Consider the following 18,539-nt stretch of genomic DNA (forward strand, 5'->3'; position numbering starts at 1 on the left):
TTTCCCATCTCTGCTGCTCGAATGCAGCTTTCTGCCTAGCCATTTCCTCGGCAAAAGACTCCTGGCGAGCATTGAATTGCATCATCTCTTCTTGGAAAGCCCCCATGGCCTCCTGAAGTTGTACGACCTCTAAAGTTGTCTCCTCGAGAAAGACCCTGGGCTCAGTGTTAGGGTTCTAAAGTGCAAGACCTTCTGATCTAACAGGTTCTTTTGATGTATCGGGCTTCCTGGGCGCCATATTGGTAGGATAGTACTGTATTTCTTCTATTCAGGCTCTCAATAAAAGCATCAAAAATGTTGACCGCGATTTTGGCCAACTGCGAGTAGATGCAAAAACGACAATAAACCTTGAATAGAAAATAAATAACACAAGTAATTTTATAGTGGTTCAGCCCCAATTTGTTGGTAATAACCTAATCCACTTAGAATTGTGATATATGTAGCCTATACTTAAGATCAGATGAACCTTAGTCAACTGAGTTTCTCAAGTATAAGTAGAAAAGTACAATGTTTCTCTCTCTAAGCTTTCAGAAAATGCTCCCAGAATGCCCCAAATAACAGTCCCAAAGTCTCAAAACAAGAGAGTTTTTCAGTCTCCAAAAAAGATCAGATCCCCTAAAATGATGCAATGAGCTCTTTATTTATAGGCTCATGGATCGTACATGAAAAATCTCGCGTTTTGACCGGGTCCTTGGTTGTTTCAACCAACTTTCATTAATAAAGTAATAAACAAATTCAAATTACAACAATATAACTATTACCTCGGGATATATGAGAGATTCGCGCGATAGTTAGTGATTCAGGTTGAAGTTGTTACTGAGATTCTGTAAAGAAGTCACTGGGTAGTTAACTCCTGAGATTCTGACACATCCAGTCGGCTACACTCCTCAATCTGACATAGCTGGTCGGATATGAAACCCATTTCTGAAGTGATTGTTCGGATGAAACCCATCTGTGAGATGACTGGTCAGCTGATCTACGTGTCCGGTCGGGTGAATCCCTCTCTGAGATGACCGGTCGGCCAATCTATGCGTCTGGTCAGGTGAGACTTCTCCCTAAGCAGACAAAAATATTCTCCGATGTAGCTAGCCGGCTATATCACATTACTGAAGTGACTAGTCGGCCAAAACACATTACTGGTCGGCCAAGACACATTACTAGTCGGCCAAGAAATATCACTGGTCGGTCAAAAACCTTACCTGGTCAGGCAAATCACTTCCTGACCAGGTAAATCAATTTCCTGACCAGTAATATCACAACTTCGCAGGTCAACTTCCAACCTTTGCACTTCTTTAGTCAACACATTTATTGACTATTAATGTGTCATTTACTAACCATGCATTGCCACCTGTCTCATCCGATTGCCACGTCATCGAACAAAATTTTGGAGATAGCATTGGTGAAAATACTAAATTAAATGAATATTTGCAGTGAAAATACCTAATTTAAGATATACGTGCGACAAAAGTACCTAAATTATGAGCTATTTACGACAAAAGTACCCAAGTTATATGCAAATTTGACGTCACGTGGTAGACTTAGCGACAAAATAAACAACTATAATAAAACATGAATGGAAAGTACTTTCGCCAGTAAAAAAATAATTTGAGTATTTAATTGCTATAAACGTAATATTTTGGGTAGTTTCGTCGCTAATATCCCTTAATAATAATAATAATTATTATTATTATTATTATTATTAAATGTGATATATATGGATCGATAGTTGTTACTTACACGCATTTGACGAAAGTATAGTAGCTAGATATACATAAAAATATGAAATAGTACACAAATTAAAACTTATTTTAAATACATGTCTATTTTATTTATCATTTTACATATAATTATGATGATGGGTTGACTAGTATTATAGTTGGATTGAAAGGGAATCTGTTTATGTGAATGATATTGATCATATATCAAAGTCGGCACATCTTGATCTAGCAAATTAAAGTGGCACATAATGACATATAAAAGAAATCAAAAAAGGTATCATTAATATCTCATGAGAAGTGGTCTCTCTCGTCACCACATATATGTATATACATATATATATATATAGTGTACCACATCATATATACAAACCACATTCCAACTTCCTCTTTACCAATTATCTCACTTCTCTCTCAATATTCCTCATTATCTTCCTACATTACATATATAATAATGGTATGTAAACATGCATATATAGTAGTATTGATTAATTTTCACTTCATACATATATTTTTATGTGTCATATTTTGTTATATATATATATATATATTGATTTATTGGGATCGATACACAGGAGATGATGAAAGCTGAGTGTGTTGATGGAAAAGTAGATTGGAAGGGAAGAACAGCTTTGAAGTATAAACATGGAGGATTGAGAGCCTCCTTACTCATTCTAGGTAACTTTTTTTTTAATTTTTTCTTGTTATGTATATATAGTATGATTAATCTTCTATTTATTAATTATGTTTAGTTTAATAATAATAATAATATGTATTAATTATTCATTAACTACTATATATAGGAACATTTGGATTGGAAAACGTGGCGACTTTGGCATTGTCAGTGAACTTGATTACGTACTTCGTAGCGATCTTACACTTCAAAGTAGCCGACGGAGCTAACCATCTTACCAATTTCATGGGAACTTCTTATATTCTCTCAATTCTCATGGCCATTTTGGCAGACACTCTCATCGGCAGATTCAAGATCACTGTCATTTCTGCATGCCTTGAATTCATGGTAACTACGAAAACACACACTCTATATGTATTATAATAAAACAATTTATTATTTGGCATAAGATATTAATTAGTTTTTATTGAAAAATAAAGAAAAGTGAGTCTAGACTCACACACATAATTAATTATATAATCTTAATTATGATATAATGAGTATTGTTGCGAGGTACTATTTGGTACAATATATAATATATATGTTGATTGGTATATTTTAATGTTGAGTTATATATAATTTATTGTAAATTATTAATACGGAATCAGATTCAATATTAAATTGCAACAATCATCCTGGATGTCGCATCAAATAGTATTCAATACTATTAATGCTCAGGGACACAGAACTACATAAAAGGAGAGGGGGACCTTGGTCCCCATCAAAATTTTGAAAAAAAAATTATATAGTATTTATATACAACAGTCACTAATTTCTTTGAAAATTATATAATTGCCCCCCTTAATTTATTTTTTGCACTTTGACCCTTCTGTTCCTGTCAATGCTTATTTGAATAATGTTATTAATTGGCACCTTAAGGTACCCAACACCACATGAGCTAGTAATTTATGGTTTGTTATAGTCATACTTCATAATTTTTATTAAATTAAAATATGTGAGACTCAATAATAGTATTTGACCTTATTGTGGGTGTTGGGCATCACTGATGCCCCTTATAGTTTATATGACATGCGGCCAGCCTAAGACTAAGAATGAATGCAGGGATTGGTGCTGTTAACAATCCAAGCTAGAAAGCCCGAGCTGAGGCCACCGCCATGTAACCTTGCAGATCCAACCGCCACATGCGAGGAGCTGTCCGGAGGCAATAAGGCGCTTCTTTTCGTCGGGCTGTACATGTTGGCGTGTGGCAGTGGCGGGGTGAAGGCGGGTCTGCCAGCACATGGGGCGGATCAATTCGAGGAGAAAGACCCGAAAGAGGCAAAGCAGATGTCGAGTTTCTTCAACTCGCTGTTGCTGGCATTGTGCCTTGGTGGTGCTATTAGCTTGACACTCCTTGTTTGGATTCAAGACAACAAAGGGTGGGATTGGGGTTTTGGGGTCTCAACCATTGCTGTTTTCTTGTCTATCTTTGTTTTTGTCTCCGGAATGCCCACTTACCGATTTCAAACCATTCAAGCAAATAATGCCATGGTTCAAATCATTCAGGTAATTTATCCTTATTTTAACTAATAGTTAATATAATTATATTGATGAGTTTTTTTTTTTAATTTTACTAGGGTTTTGTGTTCAAAATATGTCACGCATGTCATTTTTTAGACATTTAATTATTACTTAATGAAAAAAAGTAAGAGAGTTTTTCGTAAATATAACTTTTATGTTATTAAAGAAAAAAATAAAGTATAAGAAACACAATTAATAACTAATAAATATGAAAATTTTGATTAAGAGTAAAATTATGATAAACTAACTTTTATACAAAATTAAAAAAATAAAAATCTATAAAAATAAAAATCTTTATAAAAAATCATAGAATAAATTTTTTTTTAAAAAAAACCATATTTTTACAAATTAAAAAAAACCATATAAAATATAATTTCTTCAAAAAGAAATAAACTATGTGACTCGAGATGTACCATATATGCTCGTGCTATTATAATAAATTCTAGTAATATATATATAAATATATATATAGATGTCTAGATATGTTTAAGATTATTATAATGGCTTATTTTGTCTTAATTGAATTATTTTTTGACGGAGAATTTGAAATATTGGTAGATCATCATCCATCTTCAATAGAATATCTATATATAATTTAACTAGTACTTGTATGAATATTATATATATATATATTTATGGTATCAAATATTTCAGTGGGTTGACTGTTGGGATATTGTCTTATTTTCAGGTGTATGTGGCAGCCGTTCGTAATAGAAATCTTAGCCTTTCTGAGGACCCATCAGACCTCTATGAGATTAACCAGGACAAAGAAGCTGCTCTCGAAGCTGACTTCCTCCCTCATACAAACGCTTTCAGGTGTTCTATATATAAACTATAATTGTTTGCATTTATATATATATATATATATCGGGAGCTAATTTTTTGACATCATCATCGGTATATTATTTTTCTATTTTCAGCATTTTGATAAATATAATTCTAAATTTTTTTATCTGACGATGTACATTGTAGTTATCTAGAACATCCTACAAATTTTTAATAAATTATGATACCGAAAACAGGGTTCAAACAATTTATTGCACGCGTGCTTATTTTTTTTGTATACGCATATAAAAGTCAACTAGTTAAATCTTGTTTTCGGTACTGTAAATTATTAATAATTTCTTAAAAAATTTACAGGGTGTCTTAAATAATATCTTAAATGATACAATATACATTGTCATACAAAAAAAATTTTGAAAAAAAATTATCGAGACATAGAAAACACAAACTGGCTGCACCAGTATTATTAAAAAAGTAGATGAATTATAATCGCTCCCAATATATATATATATTTACATTAAATATAACTTATAAACATATAAATTCTTATATTACCACTAAAGTCATGAGATAGAGAGAAAGTAGAAAAATTAGATACACTATATTGATAAAGTTATTTTTACAAAACAATAAGAGAAGCTTGAAATATTGAGATATATATAATTTAAACATATGCTCTCCATTCCTTACTTTTTTTTTTTCTAAATAACCAAAACAAATGACATCTTCATGAATCATATATAGGTGTTTAGACAAAGCAGCAATAATCCAAGAAAATACTACTTCTCCATGGAGACTAAGTAGAGTAACACAAGTGGAGAATGCCAAGACCCTCCTCGGGATGCTCCCAATCTTCGGCTGCACCATAATCATGACACTCTGCCTAGCTCAACTCCAAACCTTCTCCATTGGCCAAGCTCAAACAATGGACAGAAGTGTCATATCATCATCCTTTAAAATCCCACCAGCCTCACTCGCCATCCTTCCTGTCATCTTCCTCATCATCATCATCCCCATCTACGACCGCCTCGCCATGCCCTTCCTACGCCGCCTAACTGGCGTCCCCACAGGCATCACACACCTCCAGCGCATAGGCGTAGGCCTCATTCTGTCCGCCATTTCCATGGCGGTCGCAGCCATCCTAGAAGTAAAGCGAAAGGCGGTCGCTCGAGACAATGGCTTGCTTGAGGCCATCCCTCAAGTCCAAGCCCTACCTATCAGCATTTTCTGGCTCTCGTTTCAGTACTTCATATTTGGGATAGCCGACATGTTTACCTACGTAGGGTTGCTCGAGTTTTTCTACTCTGAGGCTCCGAAGGCTCTCAAATCTTTCTCAACTTGCTTTCTTTGGACTTCCATGGCTTTAGGGTACTTTTGTAGCACGGTTTTGGTGAAGATCGTTAATAGTGCTACTAAGGGGAGTACTAGAAGTGGAGGCTGGTTGGCCGGGAATAATATCAACATCAACCATTTGAATCTCTTCTATTGGTTACTTTCGATTATGAGCTTGATTAATTTCTCCATCTATTTGTTTGTTGCTAAGAGGTACAAATATAGGGTTCAGCTCAATACTAGTCCCACCAATGAGAATGAACAGAAGAGCAAGGTATATAGTGATGAGCAAAAAAATTGAAAGAAGAAAGAAAATTTATGGTTAATTAATATATGAGTGAGTTTAATCTTTAATTAGTAAAGATTTTTTTTTTTTATTTACAACAATTAGTTATACTAGTGTTGATCGTACGGTTGTCTTGTACGTACGTTTTATTCTTAAGTTGCATATTTGTGATTGTGTAGAAAAAAGCTTTACTTAATTGCCATGAGTAAACTATATATATAGTGTTGTTTTTCAATCTTCATATGACTATAATCAACAAATTACAAGAAAACGATAAGATTTCGATTATAACGAAATCATTTCACAAAAACCACAACATTTCGAAAAACGATAATATTCCCAAAATACGACAGCATTTCGAGAAGAGAATATTTTTTTAAAACGACAATATTCCAAAAATACGACAACATTTCGTGAAAACAAAGCATTTGATTAGAGACCGATATTATTTCAGAAAACGACATCGTTACGGTAAACAACACTATTTCGGAAAAAACGACAAAATCAAAGAAAAAGGACATTTATATAGTTAAATTATAAATAAAATATAATTAAAACATAAAACAAAAATTAAATAAGAACATTATATATTAATTTGCAATTTATGACTTAAATAGAAATACTTCAAAATTTGTCCCACATTAAAAAATTAGTTCTCTTGTAATTTTCTTAAGAGTTATATAATGAGAGTTTTCATTATAAATTTTTCAACCATTTTTATCATTTAAGTAAAAAGAAAATGAGATAGTGTGGAAAACAATTATTTAATAAGAAAATCAAAAGTAAATTTATATCAAAAGTCCTCTCCAACAACATAAGTATAAATATAAACGTTTCTGTAATATTACGAGCCAACATTCCAAATCTTTCATAACTAAATGGAAGAACATTGTTCAGAATTGGTTAAAAACATAAAACATATATTGTATAAAAAGTGAAATGAAAAATATGCATTATATAAATATATATCTAGGGGTGCACACGGGTCGGGTGCATTAGGTTCGGGTTTTGTTCGTACTGAATCTAGTCTGAAATTTTTAGGATTTGGAGTGATTTCGGGTTTTGGGTTTGGTCGGGTTTCAGGTGGGATTAGTTAAAAAATTGCCTTTGGGCCTTGGTAAAAAAATTTCAAAATATCATTTTTTTTTTTTTACTTTTCACATGTTTTTTTAACTTTGTTGTTAGTTTGGTAATGTTAATTTTTTATAATTGAGCAATTGTAATTTTATTTTAATTATGTTCGGGTTCGGATGTAACCCGAATCCGAGTGTCTTTAATTTCAAAATCCGAACCCGGCCCAAACTATATCGAGTTCGGATCGAATTTCACTCGAATTCGACGGGTTTAAAAAAAAAAAGTTAAGTTTTGGGTTGCGGGTTTTTCGGATCAAATATTCACCCCTATATGTACATATCTATTGAATGAGCAAATAACTTTACCTTAAAATACATATCAAGGGTTATATATTCGAAACAAGATCTCAACCGATCTCTCAAATACCACATCACCTTCATTTTTATTTGATATCCATGTTCATTGAATTACTTCGCGTTGTTCGCCTCTCCAATGAGCATTATATTTGATGTGATTGGGGTGGTGATAAAGACTCGGTTGGACGACAAGGTTTTTGGTTGATTTCTTCGTCAGGAAAATATATATTATTTCAATAGATCGAAAATAGTAAGAATTGTTATAACTCAAGATAAAATAATACAAATAAATAAGATTGACTCTATAACTGAAAAATACAAATAAATAAGAGAAAAATTAGAAAAAAATGGAGAAATACAACTCTAACAAAAAGATACAAATAAAGTAAAAAAGTTTGTAACAAAAGAAATGAAAGATTACAACTCTTAAACAAGAAATAGAAGTAAATAAGACAAGAGGAATAAGAATAAAAGCAATAGTAGAAAATGTAAGAACAAAAACAAGAAACTCTTACTCACACAACCAAAGTGAAAAGTGTTGGGGATCACCAACTTGAACAAGGTTGAAACATTTGTCCAAAAACTTATTTCCCTATAACTCAAGCACTAAATGATCTTTCACAATTTTTTGGAAATATCTTTTTGGAATTATCAAACCTCTAAGTGTTTTATAGCCAAGTGCTCTAATGGATAGAAAAATTATGTCTTACAAGTGAGCAATAAACTCCTATTTATAGAGTTTTGAGACACCATTTGAATTTCAAATTCTACCAACCCCAATGGCTATTACCAATGATTAATTGGATATTTATGGAATTAAAAATGAGATTTGTGAATTATTTTTGTTTTTGGAGCTGTTAAAAAAGGTTGGAAAAAACTGAAAAATTGGTCAGTCTGCCTCTGTGGCCGTGGCCACGGCCACTGGTCTTTGTTCCCCAAGCTGCGGCCACCAAAACTCCTGGCCGCGGCCACTGGCCAATTTCAGCACACAAAATTGTGTTGTTTTTCCAAACGGTTCCAATCTACTCCTAATTGATTTTGTAACCCTCAAACACATTATTAGAGTTAAAATCATACATCTAACAACCGTTTCACTTATGGCTTTAAGAAACTTAACTCAAAATTGTGTAACTACAAATCTACACAATAATGTGCAATATTTGGAAGTTACAAATTTGTAACTGAATTTGTAACACCAAATATGTTACATATTTGGATATTCACATATATCTAAATATTATAATTATCATTTATATGTTACAATATGTATCAATCTTTGTCACGTTTATTTAACCAAAAACATTATATTATAAAATAAAATAACATTACATTATATTATAAAATAATATAATATTTTCAACTATATTGGATTACAACTAAGGTCATTGTCTCTGAAAATTTTGGTGAACGTGTTTTACAACATACATCGAAAAAACATCAGCACATGATTCTACGTGATTCTGATGTATTTATTTTCTATGTATATATTCATTTTTATTTATCATTTATAAAACTTAAATTTTTTCATGTTTACCCGCGACTATTTTTAGCTCTATTGCAAATCAGTTTCTCAACTGTTCTACAACTCAACTTCTCCAACAAATAAATGAGGCACATACTTCCATCTATTGCCTATTATATACCTATACTTACACACATTACACACGTTTCTAATATTCCTTATTTAATTTTAGGATGGCAATGAAGATATATCCAAAATGTCATGAGTCATTTCTCTGCTCGAAAAAGAAATATAGCATTAAGCTTAAACCATCAACATGTAAATATATAGTGGATGCACTATATAGCTCTAACAACATCAGCATCTCATATTTTCATGTAAATATCTTTTGGTCTATAGAGATGTCTCACCTTCTACCTATAATAGCTTTCAGTACCAATATCTCATCCTCACATGTTGCCTTTTGTCAACAATAGAAATGTTTGACTTTCTTAATTATAAACATGTTTCTTACTATAATCATCTTAAATTTATCTTTTTGTCACTTGAAATCATAAGAAACTATGAATGTATATAAGAACCTTAGTTTTAACATTTCATTTCAACTTCTTGCTCATTATAATTATAATAATATTGAAATAAACACACGTGCAATGCATGTGCCTTCCCTATTAGTATGTATATATATACTAGATACAATTAACTTGCAAGGCAAGTTTACTTACTTTTATTTATAGAATTTATTAATTACTTTTATTAAATTTATATTAATGTCATATAAATTTAAATAAATATCTTATTTTAATTAAATAATTTATTTATTTTTGTTTAAATTTATGTTTGTTCTAGTTTTTTAATTTGGGAGTGAGAACCACATTTTATATGTGGATTTTAAATTTAAATTTTTTGCTAGTTTTTTTTAAAAGTAATTTGTTGTTAATTGACAGCAAATTATATTATATATTTAATATGATATTATTTTATTAAGTGAGTTTAAATTTTATTTAAGTTATAAAACGTATGATTTTATTATTTTTAAATAATTATTATTGTAAAATATTTTACTTTAATTTATTTAATTATTTATTATTTTAAAATAATTATCATTGTAAAATATCTGAAAAATGTCATATTTTAATTTGTTTAATTATTTATTATTTTTAAATAATTATCATTGTAAAATATCTCAAAAATATCTTATTTTAATTTTTATAATTATTTATTTTATTTTATTTAAGTTTAAGTGTTTACAAACTACCGTTAAGTATAAGAATATTATGTTAAATATAAGAATATTCCATTAAAGTTAACATTAAAAAAATAAAAAACTGTTAAAATCAAGAATTTCTGTTATCTAACACATTTATTATATAGAAGAGATATATATATATATAATTACAACATAAAAAAAATTAAATAAGACAATTATATAATTTACAATTTATGACTTAAAGAAATGCTTTAAAATAAATTCTTCAAAATTTGTCCCACATGAAAAATTAGTTTTGTTGCCTTTTTCTTAATAGCTATATAATGAGAGTTTTTATCATTCATTTTTATCATACATATAACATAAGTAAAAATAAAATGATATAGTTTAGGAAACGGTGTTGCCATACAAAATAAAAATGTAAAAGTATATCTCATTGGTCTTCTCCGACAACATTAATATAAATATAATCGCTTATGTATCAGTCATATTTAAAAATAGCAGTACACACCACTATTTTCTTTCTTTGTGATATTTATGTAAAAAAAAACTAGAAATAGACCTGTAAATAAATTGGTAAGATTTTTTGTTTTGCTTAATTATTAATTATGTAGAGTAGTGTTCATCGTAAAACACACATTTTAATAATGAAATAATATCTATTTTTAAAAATAATTAAACAATATATTGTACATGGATTAAGCACTACAAAAATCACTATTATATATAAGGAGGGTTTAAATAAACGAATAAAACTTTGTTAAAGGAATTGTAAGATTAAATAAATATATATCAAATAAAAGCCATCTTACCAAAACCCAAAATGACATCTTTCTTTATTACTAATTTAAATAATTAAATAAAAAAAATAAAGAAAATTAGTGGCGCAACAAAGCAAGCCCAAGTGTAAGCAATTTTCACCATTTGTCAGCCTAAAGTTGATACGTGTCAGCCACGTCATCTCCTCATGCATGTCCACTCAACTTACGTGGAGCTCTCACAACCCTCCACGTCATCTCCGAGCCCACCCTTCCTCTCCTTATAAAACACTCACATGTAGTAGTCGAAGCTATCTTTACATATACGACGTCGTTTTTTTTTTACTTAGATTAACTTAATAATGGCCTCGAGTGACAAGTCACCGTCTCCGATGCCGGCGGGTTCGGCGAAGCACATACCGCCGGGAAAGGCGATGACAGTGGAACAGCACGTGTTGGACGCCGGAGCCGAGATGATACAGTCGCTGAAGCCGGTGAAGCAGATGAACCAACACGTGTGCAGCTTCGCCCTCTACAGCCACGACATGACACGTCAGATCGAGACCCATCACTACGCCAGCCGCCTCAACCAGGACTTCCTCCAGTGCGCCGTCTACGATTCCGACGACATATCCGCCCACCTCATCGGTACTATATGATATTATTATAAGTTAAAACAGAGAAGAATAGAACGCTGTCGTTTTGAACTATGTCGTTTGTGGTTGTAAAGTCTGTCGTTTTAATAATTACAGGAGTGGAGTACATCGTTTCGGATAGGGTGTTTGAGAATTTGCCTCCTCAGGAACAAAAGCTTTGGCACTCCCATGCTTACGAGGTTATAAATATATTTATATACACATGCATAGATTTATATATAGTTGTAATATATTTTTTAATAAGCTTTTTATACTTATAAAATCAAGTCGATATTAATTGTGTCATGAATAATTTTCACAATTTTTTTATCTCAAGCAAATAATTTTTTGTCTATCTTTTTCTATTTTTACAAAAAAGAGTATTTTTTCACCTCATACTATTAATATAAATGTGCTCCCTTTTTAGTTGTAAAGTCCGTAAATATTTTTAATAATTTTAATAAAAATTGGGTTATTATTTTTTTAAAACATATATATACTTAATTAATTAATTTTATTTAAATTTATATTTTGTTTTATTAGTTTTTAAATTTAGTTGTGAGAACAAAATATTATATATTATATATTTAATATAATATTAAGTTTAAATTTAATTAAATTTTATTTAAGTTAAAAAATGTATGGTTTTTAAAATGTATGATTTTATTATATTTAGTTGTATGGTTTTATGTATGATTTTTATTATTTTTAAATAATTATTGTAATAAAATATTTTATGTTAATTATTTATTTATTTAAGTTTAGATTATATTTATAATCTACTCTTAATAAAAAGAAAAAAATTCGTTATATACCCACATATATTATATAGAAAAGATATTATAGAAGAGATATTGAGTTAGTAATGGTTACGTTTTTAACCATTAGATCTCAAATTCAATGGGTTAGAAGACTTTTCTTATTTTATAAGTTAATATTCTTTATTATATAATTGATTTCTTTTTTTTGAAAAGATTATATATATATATATAATAATGTTAGAAAACATAAAAAGGGGTCTTCAAATATTATATATATATGTGTATGTGCATGGATATATATGCAGGTGAAATCAGGGCTGTGGGCGACTCCACGTGTTCCAGAAATGTTAGGAAAATCAGAGCTGGAAAATATGGCCAAAACTTATGGCAAATTCTGGTGCACATGGCAAACCGATAGAGGTGACCCGCTTCCAATGGGTGCACCAGCGCTGATGATGTCGCCCCAGGCGGTGAGCCCCGGAATAGTGAGGCCGGAGCTGGTGGTGGAAAGAGATGGTAAGTACAACATGTCGACGGAGGCACTGAGAGGGTCGAGAGTGGACATCGCCGAGTCTGAGTGGATCAATCCTCAGGCCGACTACTGGAAGCAACATGCCAATAAGGGTTTCGCCATTGATATTCAACCCACTCAGATCAAGCTCATCTAATCATATACATATATATATATATATATAAATATGCTTAAATAATCTTTAGTTAGTTTAGTTTGGACGTTGGAGTTTAAAACATATATATATATATATTAAGTTGAAATATTTTAGGCTTGAAAATATTTGAATAATATGCTTAAATAATCTTTGGTTGTCAAGTATTATTAACTCATTGACAGATGACAAATATATCATGCAATATATGATTTGTGAATCTCTACTTTCCCTAATAATAATTCTTTTTACTTATCAAGAAAACGGGCATAGATTATAAGGTGGACGTGAAGACCAAAAGATATATAATGACTCTTCATGCTCAATAGGCGTTAATAACAAGAATAAAACAACACTAAATACCATAATATTTATATAAAAAAAAAACCACCATTAGCTTGAAAGAATGTAGTAGAAAATTGACAATAAATTTAATTTTTTCCACCTATAATACATGTTCATGTTTGTTATCTAAGCTTTTTTTTTTTTTTATAAAAAATAGAGTTGCCAAATATGGGTTTGTCAGTTGTGTTTTTAGGGCTCTGATACCAAAAAATTGTAAGTTCGAAAATGAGATTGTAAACTTGAAAATTTAGAAATTAATGTTTATAAATTAAAATGGCCCTTTAAGCGATAAGTGTAGAACTTGCCACTTTAAACAAAAGATTAAGTACACCCCCGTCAATATACATAAACAAGAATACAGAAAATAAAGAACTCCTCCGGTGATGTACTTTGATAATTAAGATTATTTTTTGTTTCCCTGTGGTTTAGTCAAATTTTAAAATAAAGACATTAAGTATAACCCGCTTCACAGTATGTTTCCGGCGGGATACTTCGATATTAAACTTATTATCTTTTTCCCTTGCTTTAGTCAAAGTTTAGAATTCAAACTAAAATATGTATTGTTATTGTTTTACGTGATATTAAATAAGTGCGGATTTTATAATAAATATATTTAAATATTGTAGGTTAATAATGTAAAATTTGAGACTTGAAAGAAAAAAAAATATTAAATTATATATATGTGGTGAGACCTACTTATTTTTTTTTAAAAAAATATATATTCAATTTTTTTTTCCTTTTCTTCTCCCTCCTCGACTCTTCTTCTTCTTTTTCTTTTCTTTCCTTTTTTTTTTGTAAGCCACGACAAGGACACCGGACCCAACCATCGTCGGCCACCATTTCCGGCACGTGCCAAAGCTGGAGCACTAGTGGTCGGCGACAACCCCATCCCCAAAATCCCAAGGCCATCAGAGTTAAGACGCACATTTACGGAGGTGTCAAAGTTTAGTCGTCAAAACTTTGACTCCGTTTTCTGGCTAATTTAGACCACCGTTCGACGAGTGGGTGGCCCCGTTGGAACCAGTGTTGCCCACTAAATCATTCCGGACAACTCACCGTTTTTCTCTGGCAAAATTTTGGGTATCTTTAAAAAATAATGTTATAATAAATATATTCAAATATTGTATACTTGACTACGGTATATAATATATAATTTAAAATTACTTTAAGCTTGAAAACTTGAACATTGGTGACAAGTAATAATGCTTACGATATATAATATATAGTTAAAAATTACTCTAAGCTTGAAAACTTGAGAATTAGTGATAAGTAATAATCGGCAACATTTATAACTATCTAATTTCTAAGATTAAAAAAGTTCCATTTGTCTTTGATCGAAATTCTAAGATCGATACTCACATTAAAAAAATAATCTAAAAAGACCCTCTTAATTTTTTAAAATAATAAAAAGATGGTCCCTAAATTCAAATTTAGTCAAAAGAAATTTCAAATAAAACCAAAATACCATCAATTTTTAATAATTAAATATTTTAATTTATATCTGATTAATTTTTACAATTAAAAATCAAATAAAGTATAACTTAATAAAACTTTGAAGATAAAAATATTTATTAAATTAAATAAACAAAACAAAACAAAACTAATAATAACAAAATGTGATTTGTTTTTTTTAAAAAAAAAAAATCTAAAGCGTAATATTTCTTAAATATAAACAAATAGTATTGGAATCGAACGTAACTTTATCTAGTGACAAATGAATTTAATTGGGTGGTATTATTCTAAATATTTTATATTTATATCACAATAATTAAAAAAGGTGGTATTATTCTAAACATTAAAATCTATTATAATACGTATAAATATATGTACCAATACGTGTCCCACGTGCCACGTGGTGTGTGCCAGCCATTACCGAAGCTTCTCCCTTCGACTCTGGAGAATCGCTTAAACCATCTTCAACCTTTCCCTTCTTCTTCGTCTTCATCATCTTCTTCTCCACATCCCAATCATTGTTATTATTATATTTATAAACCAAAACCCAATCATTAAATATTAGCTTTGAAGCCAATCACAAGGATGGGTTCTTTTCGGACTCAGCTCAATTTCCCATCTCCGATTCGCATGAATGTTTCACAATCTCTACGTCATTAGATTCTTTGGCCTTTTTGGACTACTGGGTTTCTCTCTTTTCCTCTTATCTATTTTCATGGCGACCCCAGAACCGATCCCAGAAGAGCTAGTGCAGAGGGAGGTGTATTCGGTGTGGGCAATTCCACCGGATGCGGTGGTGACCAGGGTGAAGAAGCTTATGGAGGGTCTTCGAGCTGAGTTCGGTGGACCCCAGTTCGAACCCCACATCACCGTCGTTGGGGCCATAAGTTTGACTCCTGAGGATGCTATCAACAAGTTCAGAACAGCTTGTGAGGGTCTCAAAGCTTATAATGCTACCGTTGACCGTGTGGCTACAGGGACTTTCTTTTACCAGTGTGTTTACCTTCTCCTTAACCCAACCACTGAGGTGAAAAAGAACAGTTTTCTTTCTTTCTTTCAAGTGTGTATTTGAGTTTGGTGTTGCAGATTGTTTGCAAGGTGTTTGATAAGTGGCAGTACTCATTTTGATACAGTCTTTCTAAAATCAATTTGTTGTGATCCCAATTCTTGGGACCTGAGTTTCTTTTAGACCTTATAAAGGACTTAACTTTGTGTAAAGCATCAAAATGGGCATATAGGTGAACTAAAATTTTTCTTGAATTCTCCATCTCTGCTGAAAGTCAAAGCAGTTATGGTGGGCTGTTCTATCATATATGATTAATATCATTATTCTTCCCTTGTTTAGATAATGGAAGCTTGTTCGCTTTTTTCTTTCATTGTTGTTAGACATCATGTGTGTTTTGAGTTTGGTGTTGAAGATTGTTTGCAAGGTGTTTGATAAGAGGCAGTACTCATTTTAGAATCAATGTGTTGTGTGAACTTATTGTGATCCCAATTTTTGGGACCTCAATTACTTGCACACCTTGTCTTTTTTTTGTTGGCTAAATGGGTATTTGACTATGGTGGGCTGTTATATTATATATGATGAAATGTCATTTTCTTCTCTTTTTCTAGGTAGTGGAAGCTTGTTCACATTGCACTGGTCATTTTGGTTACAAGAGCTCAACACGTAAGTCATGTTTGCTGTTTCCATTTCTGAAGGAAATAATATTGATTGCTTTAGCTACATAGTGAATAAAAATGGGAAGATAGTATAGAAAACTTTGCATATGTTAGATAGAATCACATTGTCTTCTAACTTTTTGGAACTTTGCATGTCTAGTCAAGTCCTCAGATTTTAAATCTAGCTTCTGTTTGAGTTTATTAGCATTTGTGTGAATGTTGTGTCTTGATTGAATTTTGTTCATTGTTGGCTTGTATTGACAATAGATCAGCTGACCTGTTAGCTATATTGGCTTTGTTTGTTTAAGAAATTTTCATGCTCTTTTGATTTCTACTTCACTTTTAGGAACTTGGACAGAGTTGAAAAAATAAAAACATATCTATAGTTAATTTTACTCTAAATTTTGATTACACTCAACCCCCAGACTTTTAACTTGGATCCAATATATTGTCTTTGGTTCTGGAGTTTTGCAGAACTAAATTGCACACACAATGGTGCCTGTTCATACTCAATACCGAAAGTTTCGGTGTTAGATAAGGAACAACTGTTTCTCTTCTCATCTAGTGATAACACTTTATAAGCATTTTCATTTCTTGTAGCATACATGCCGCATTTGAGCATCCTCTACGCCGATTTGACAGAGGAGGAGAAGAAAAAGGCTCAAGAGAAAGCTAACATTCTTGATGACAGCCTAAGCGGCCTGAGCTTCCCTGTAACTCGCCTCGCATTGTACAAAACAGACACAGAAGACAAAACTCTCAAGTCTTGGGAAAAGATTGCCGAGTGCAACCTCGAACACAAGTAGTTCTTCTCATAATACCTTTTCTTTATTGCCATGGCTTGCAAGTTGTAATAACTGTAAACTTAAACCAACCATATCTGATCTTTCTGTTGAGTTAGGTACAAATTACACTTCATGATAGACTCTCTTGATGCTGGTTTTTGGCATGGTGTTTGATGTTTTGAGATGTTTCATGAAGTTGTAATTTATGCATAGTTGTAATAATGTCAATCTTTTGAAGGGTCAATCAGATTAAGACGATTCCAGTTAATGTTATCCAAAAGAATTTTTGTGCACCAAGAGCGAAATTTTAATGTATTAAAACAATTTTGCATATCAACCAAATCAATTGAACAGAACAACCCATCAAATTAGAAAATCAACCATTTCAACTATGGATATCAACTCAATCAAACTGTGCAATGCAATCACATATCCTATGAAAACCATTTGCCCAAACACAATAGAAACTATATCCTCACACAAAAACATTTGTTCTTTTATTATTATTATTATTAGTGATTTTGTAGTTTTAGTTGGACTCTCAAAATAGAAGGGTTTATGTATAAATTTAAGTTTAGTACTTGAAAAATAGGAGCTAACTTATCATGCTCTGTAGCGAGTGGTTCGAGTCAAGCTCTGCTCGACTAGACATCAAGGAGGCTATTAATTATGTTTATAAGGATGTATATATGTATATGTATTTTTGTATATATGTATGTATATATTTAATATATATTTATATAAAAAAAAAACCAATTTCTCCACCCAAAATATATATAGACTTCTATTTAAATTTTAGCATTCTCGATTTTTGGCGTGATTTTTTTTATGCTTATATATTGTAGCTATTTAGAGCATCGGTCAAATTTTCAGAAAATTTCAAATAATTTATAGTACCAAAAAATTAAATTCAAACGTGTTGTTGCACGCATTGCAATTTTAGTATGCTAGTGGAAAATAATGTGTAAACCTAAATTTTTGTCCTATAAATAATTATAAATTTTTTAAATATCTATAATATACTCTAAATATCTATAATATACATTAATATACAAGATCATCAA

General features: G+C 31.1%; 3 protein-coding genes across 3 annotated transcripts; all 3 read left to right on the forward strand.

Annotated features, from left to right (window-relative positions):
• Positions 1-2,293: 2,293 nt before the first annotated feature.
• Positions 2,294-6,325, forward strand: LOC133799298 (protein NRT1/ PTR FAMILY 4.5-like). The gene is made up of 5 exons (XM_062237315.1): positions 2,294-2,393; positions 2,519-2,736; positions 3,451-3,894; positions 4,598-4,725; positions 5,437-6,325. The coding sequence occupies exons 1-5, from the start codon at positions 2,294-2,296 to the stop codon at positions 6,323-6,325; spliced, it is 1,779 nt and encodes a 592-aa protein (XP_062093299.1).
• A 4,861-nt stretch (positions 6,326-11,186) lies between these two features.
• LOC133800976 (oil body-associated protein 2B-like) lies at positions 11,187-13,350 on the forward strand. Its single transcript, XM_062239096.1, has 3 exons — positions 11,187-11,818; positions 11,923-12,005; positions 12,872-13,350. The coding sequence occupies exons 1-3, from the start codon at positions 11,533-11,535 to the stop codon at positions 13,232-13,234; spliced, it is 732 nt and encodes a 243-aa protein (XP_062095080.1). The 5' UTR covers positions 11,187-11,532; the 3' UTR covers positions 13,235-13,350.
• Positions 13,351-15,427: 2,077 nt separating this feature from the next.
• LOC133802261 (cyclic phosphodiesterase-like) lies at positions 15,428-17,743 on the forward strand. Its single transcript, XM_062240531.1, has 3 exons — positions 15,428-16,055; positions 16,643-16,697; positions 17,291-17,743. Exons 1-3 carry the CDS (start codon positions 15,663-15,665, stop codon positions 17,494-17,496), a joined length of 654 nt encoding a protein of 217 aa, XP_062096515.1. The 5' UTR covers positions 15,428-15,662; the 3' UTR covers positions 17,497-17,743.
• Positions 17,744-18,539: the final 796 nt, after the last annotated feature.

This window comes from Humulus lupulus, chromosome 9 (assembly GCF_963169125.1).
Source record: "Humulus lupulus chromosome 9, drHumLupu1.1, whole genome shotgun sequence".
Taxonomy (NCBI): Eukaryota; Viridiplantae; Streptophyta; class Magnoliopsida; order Rosales; family Cannabaceae; genus Humulus; species Humulus lupulus.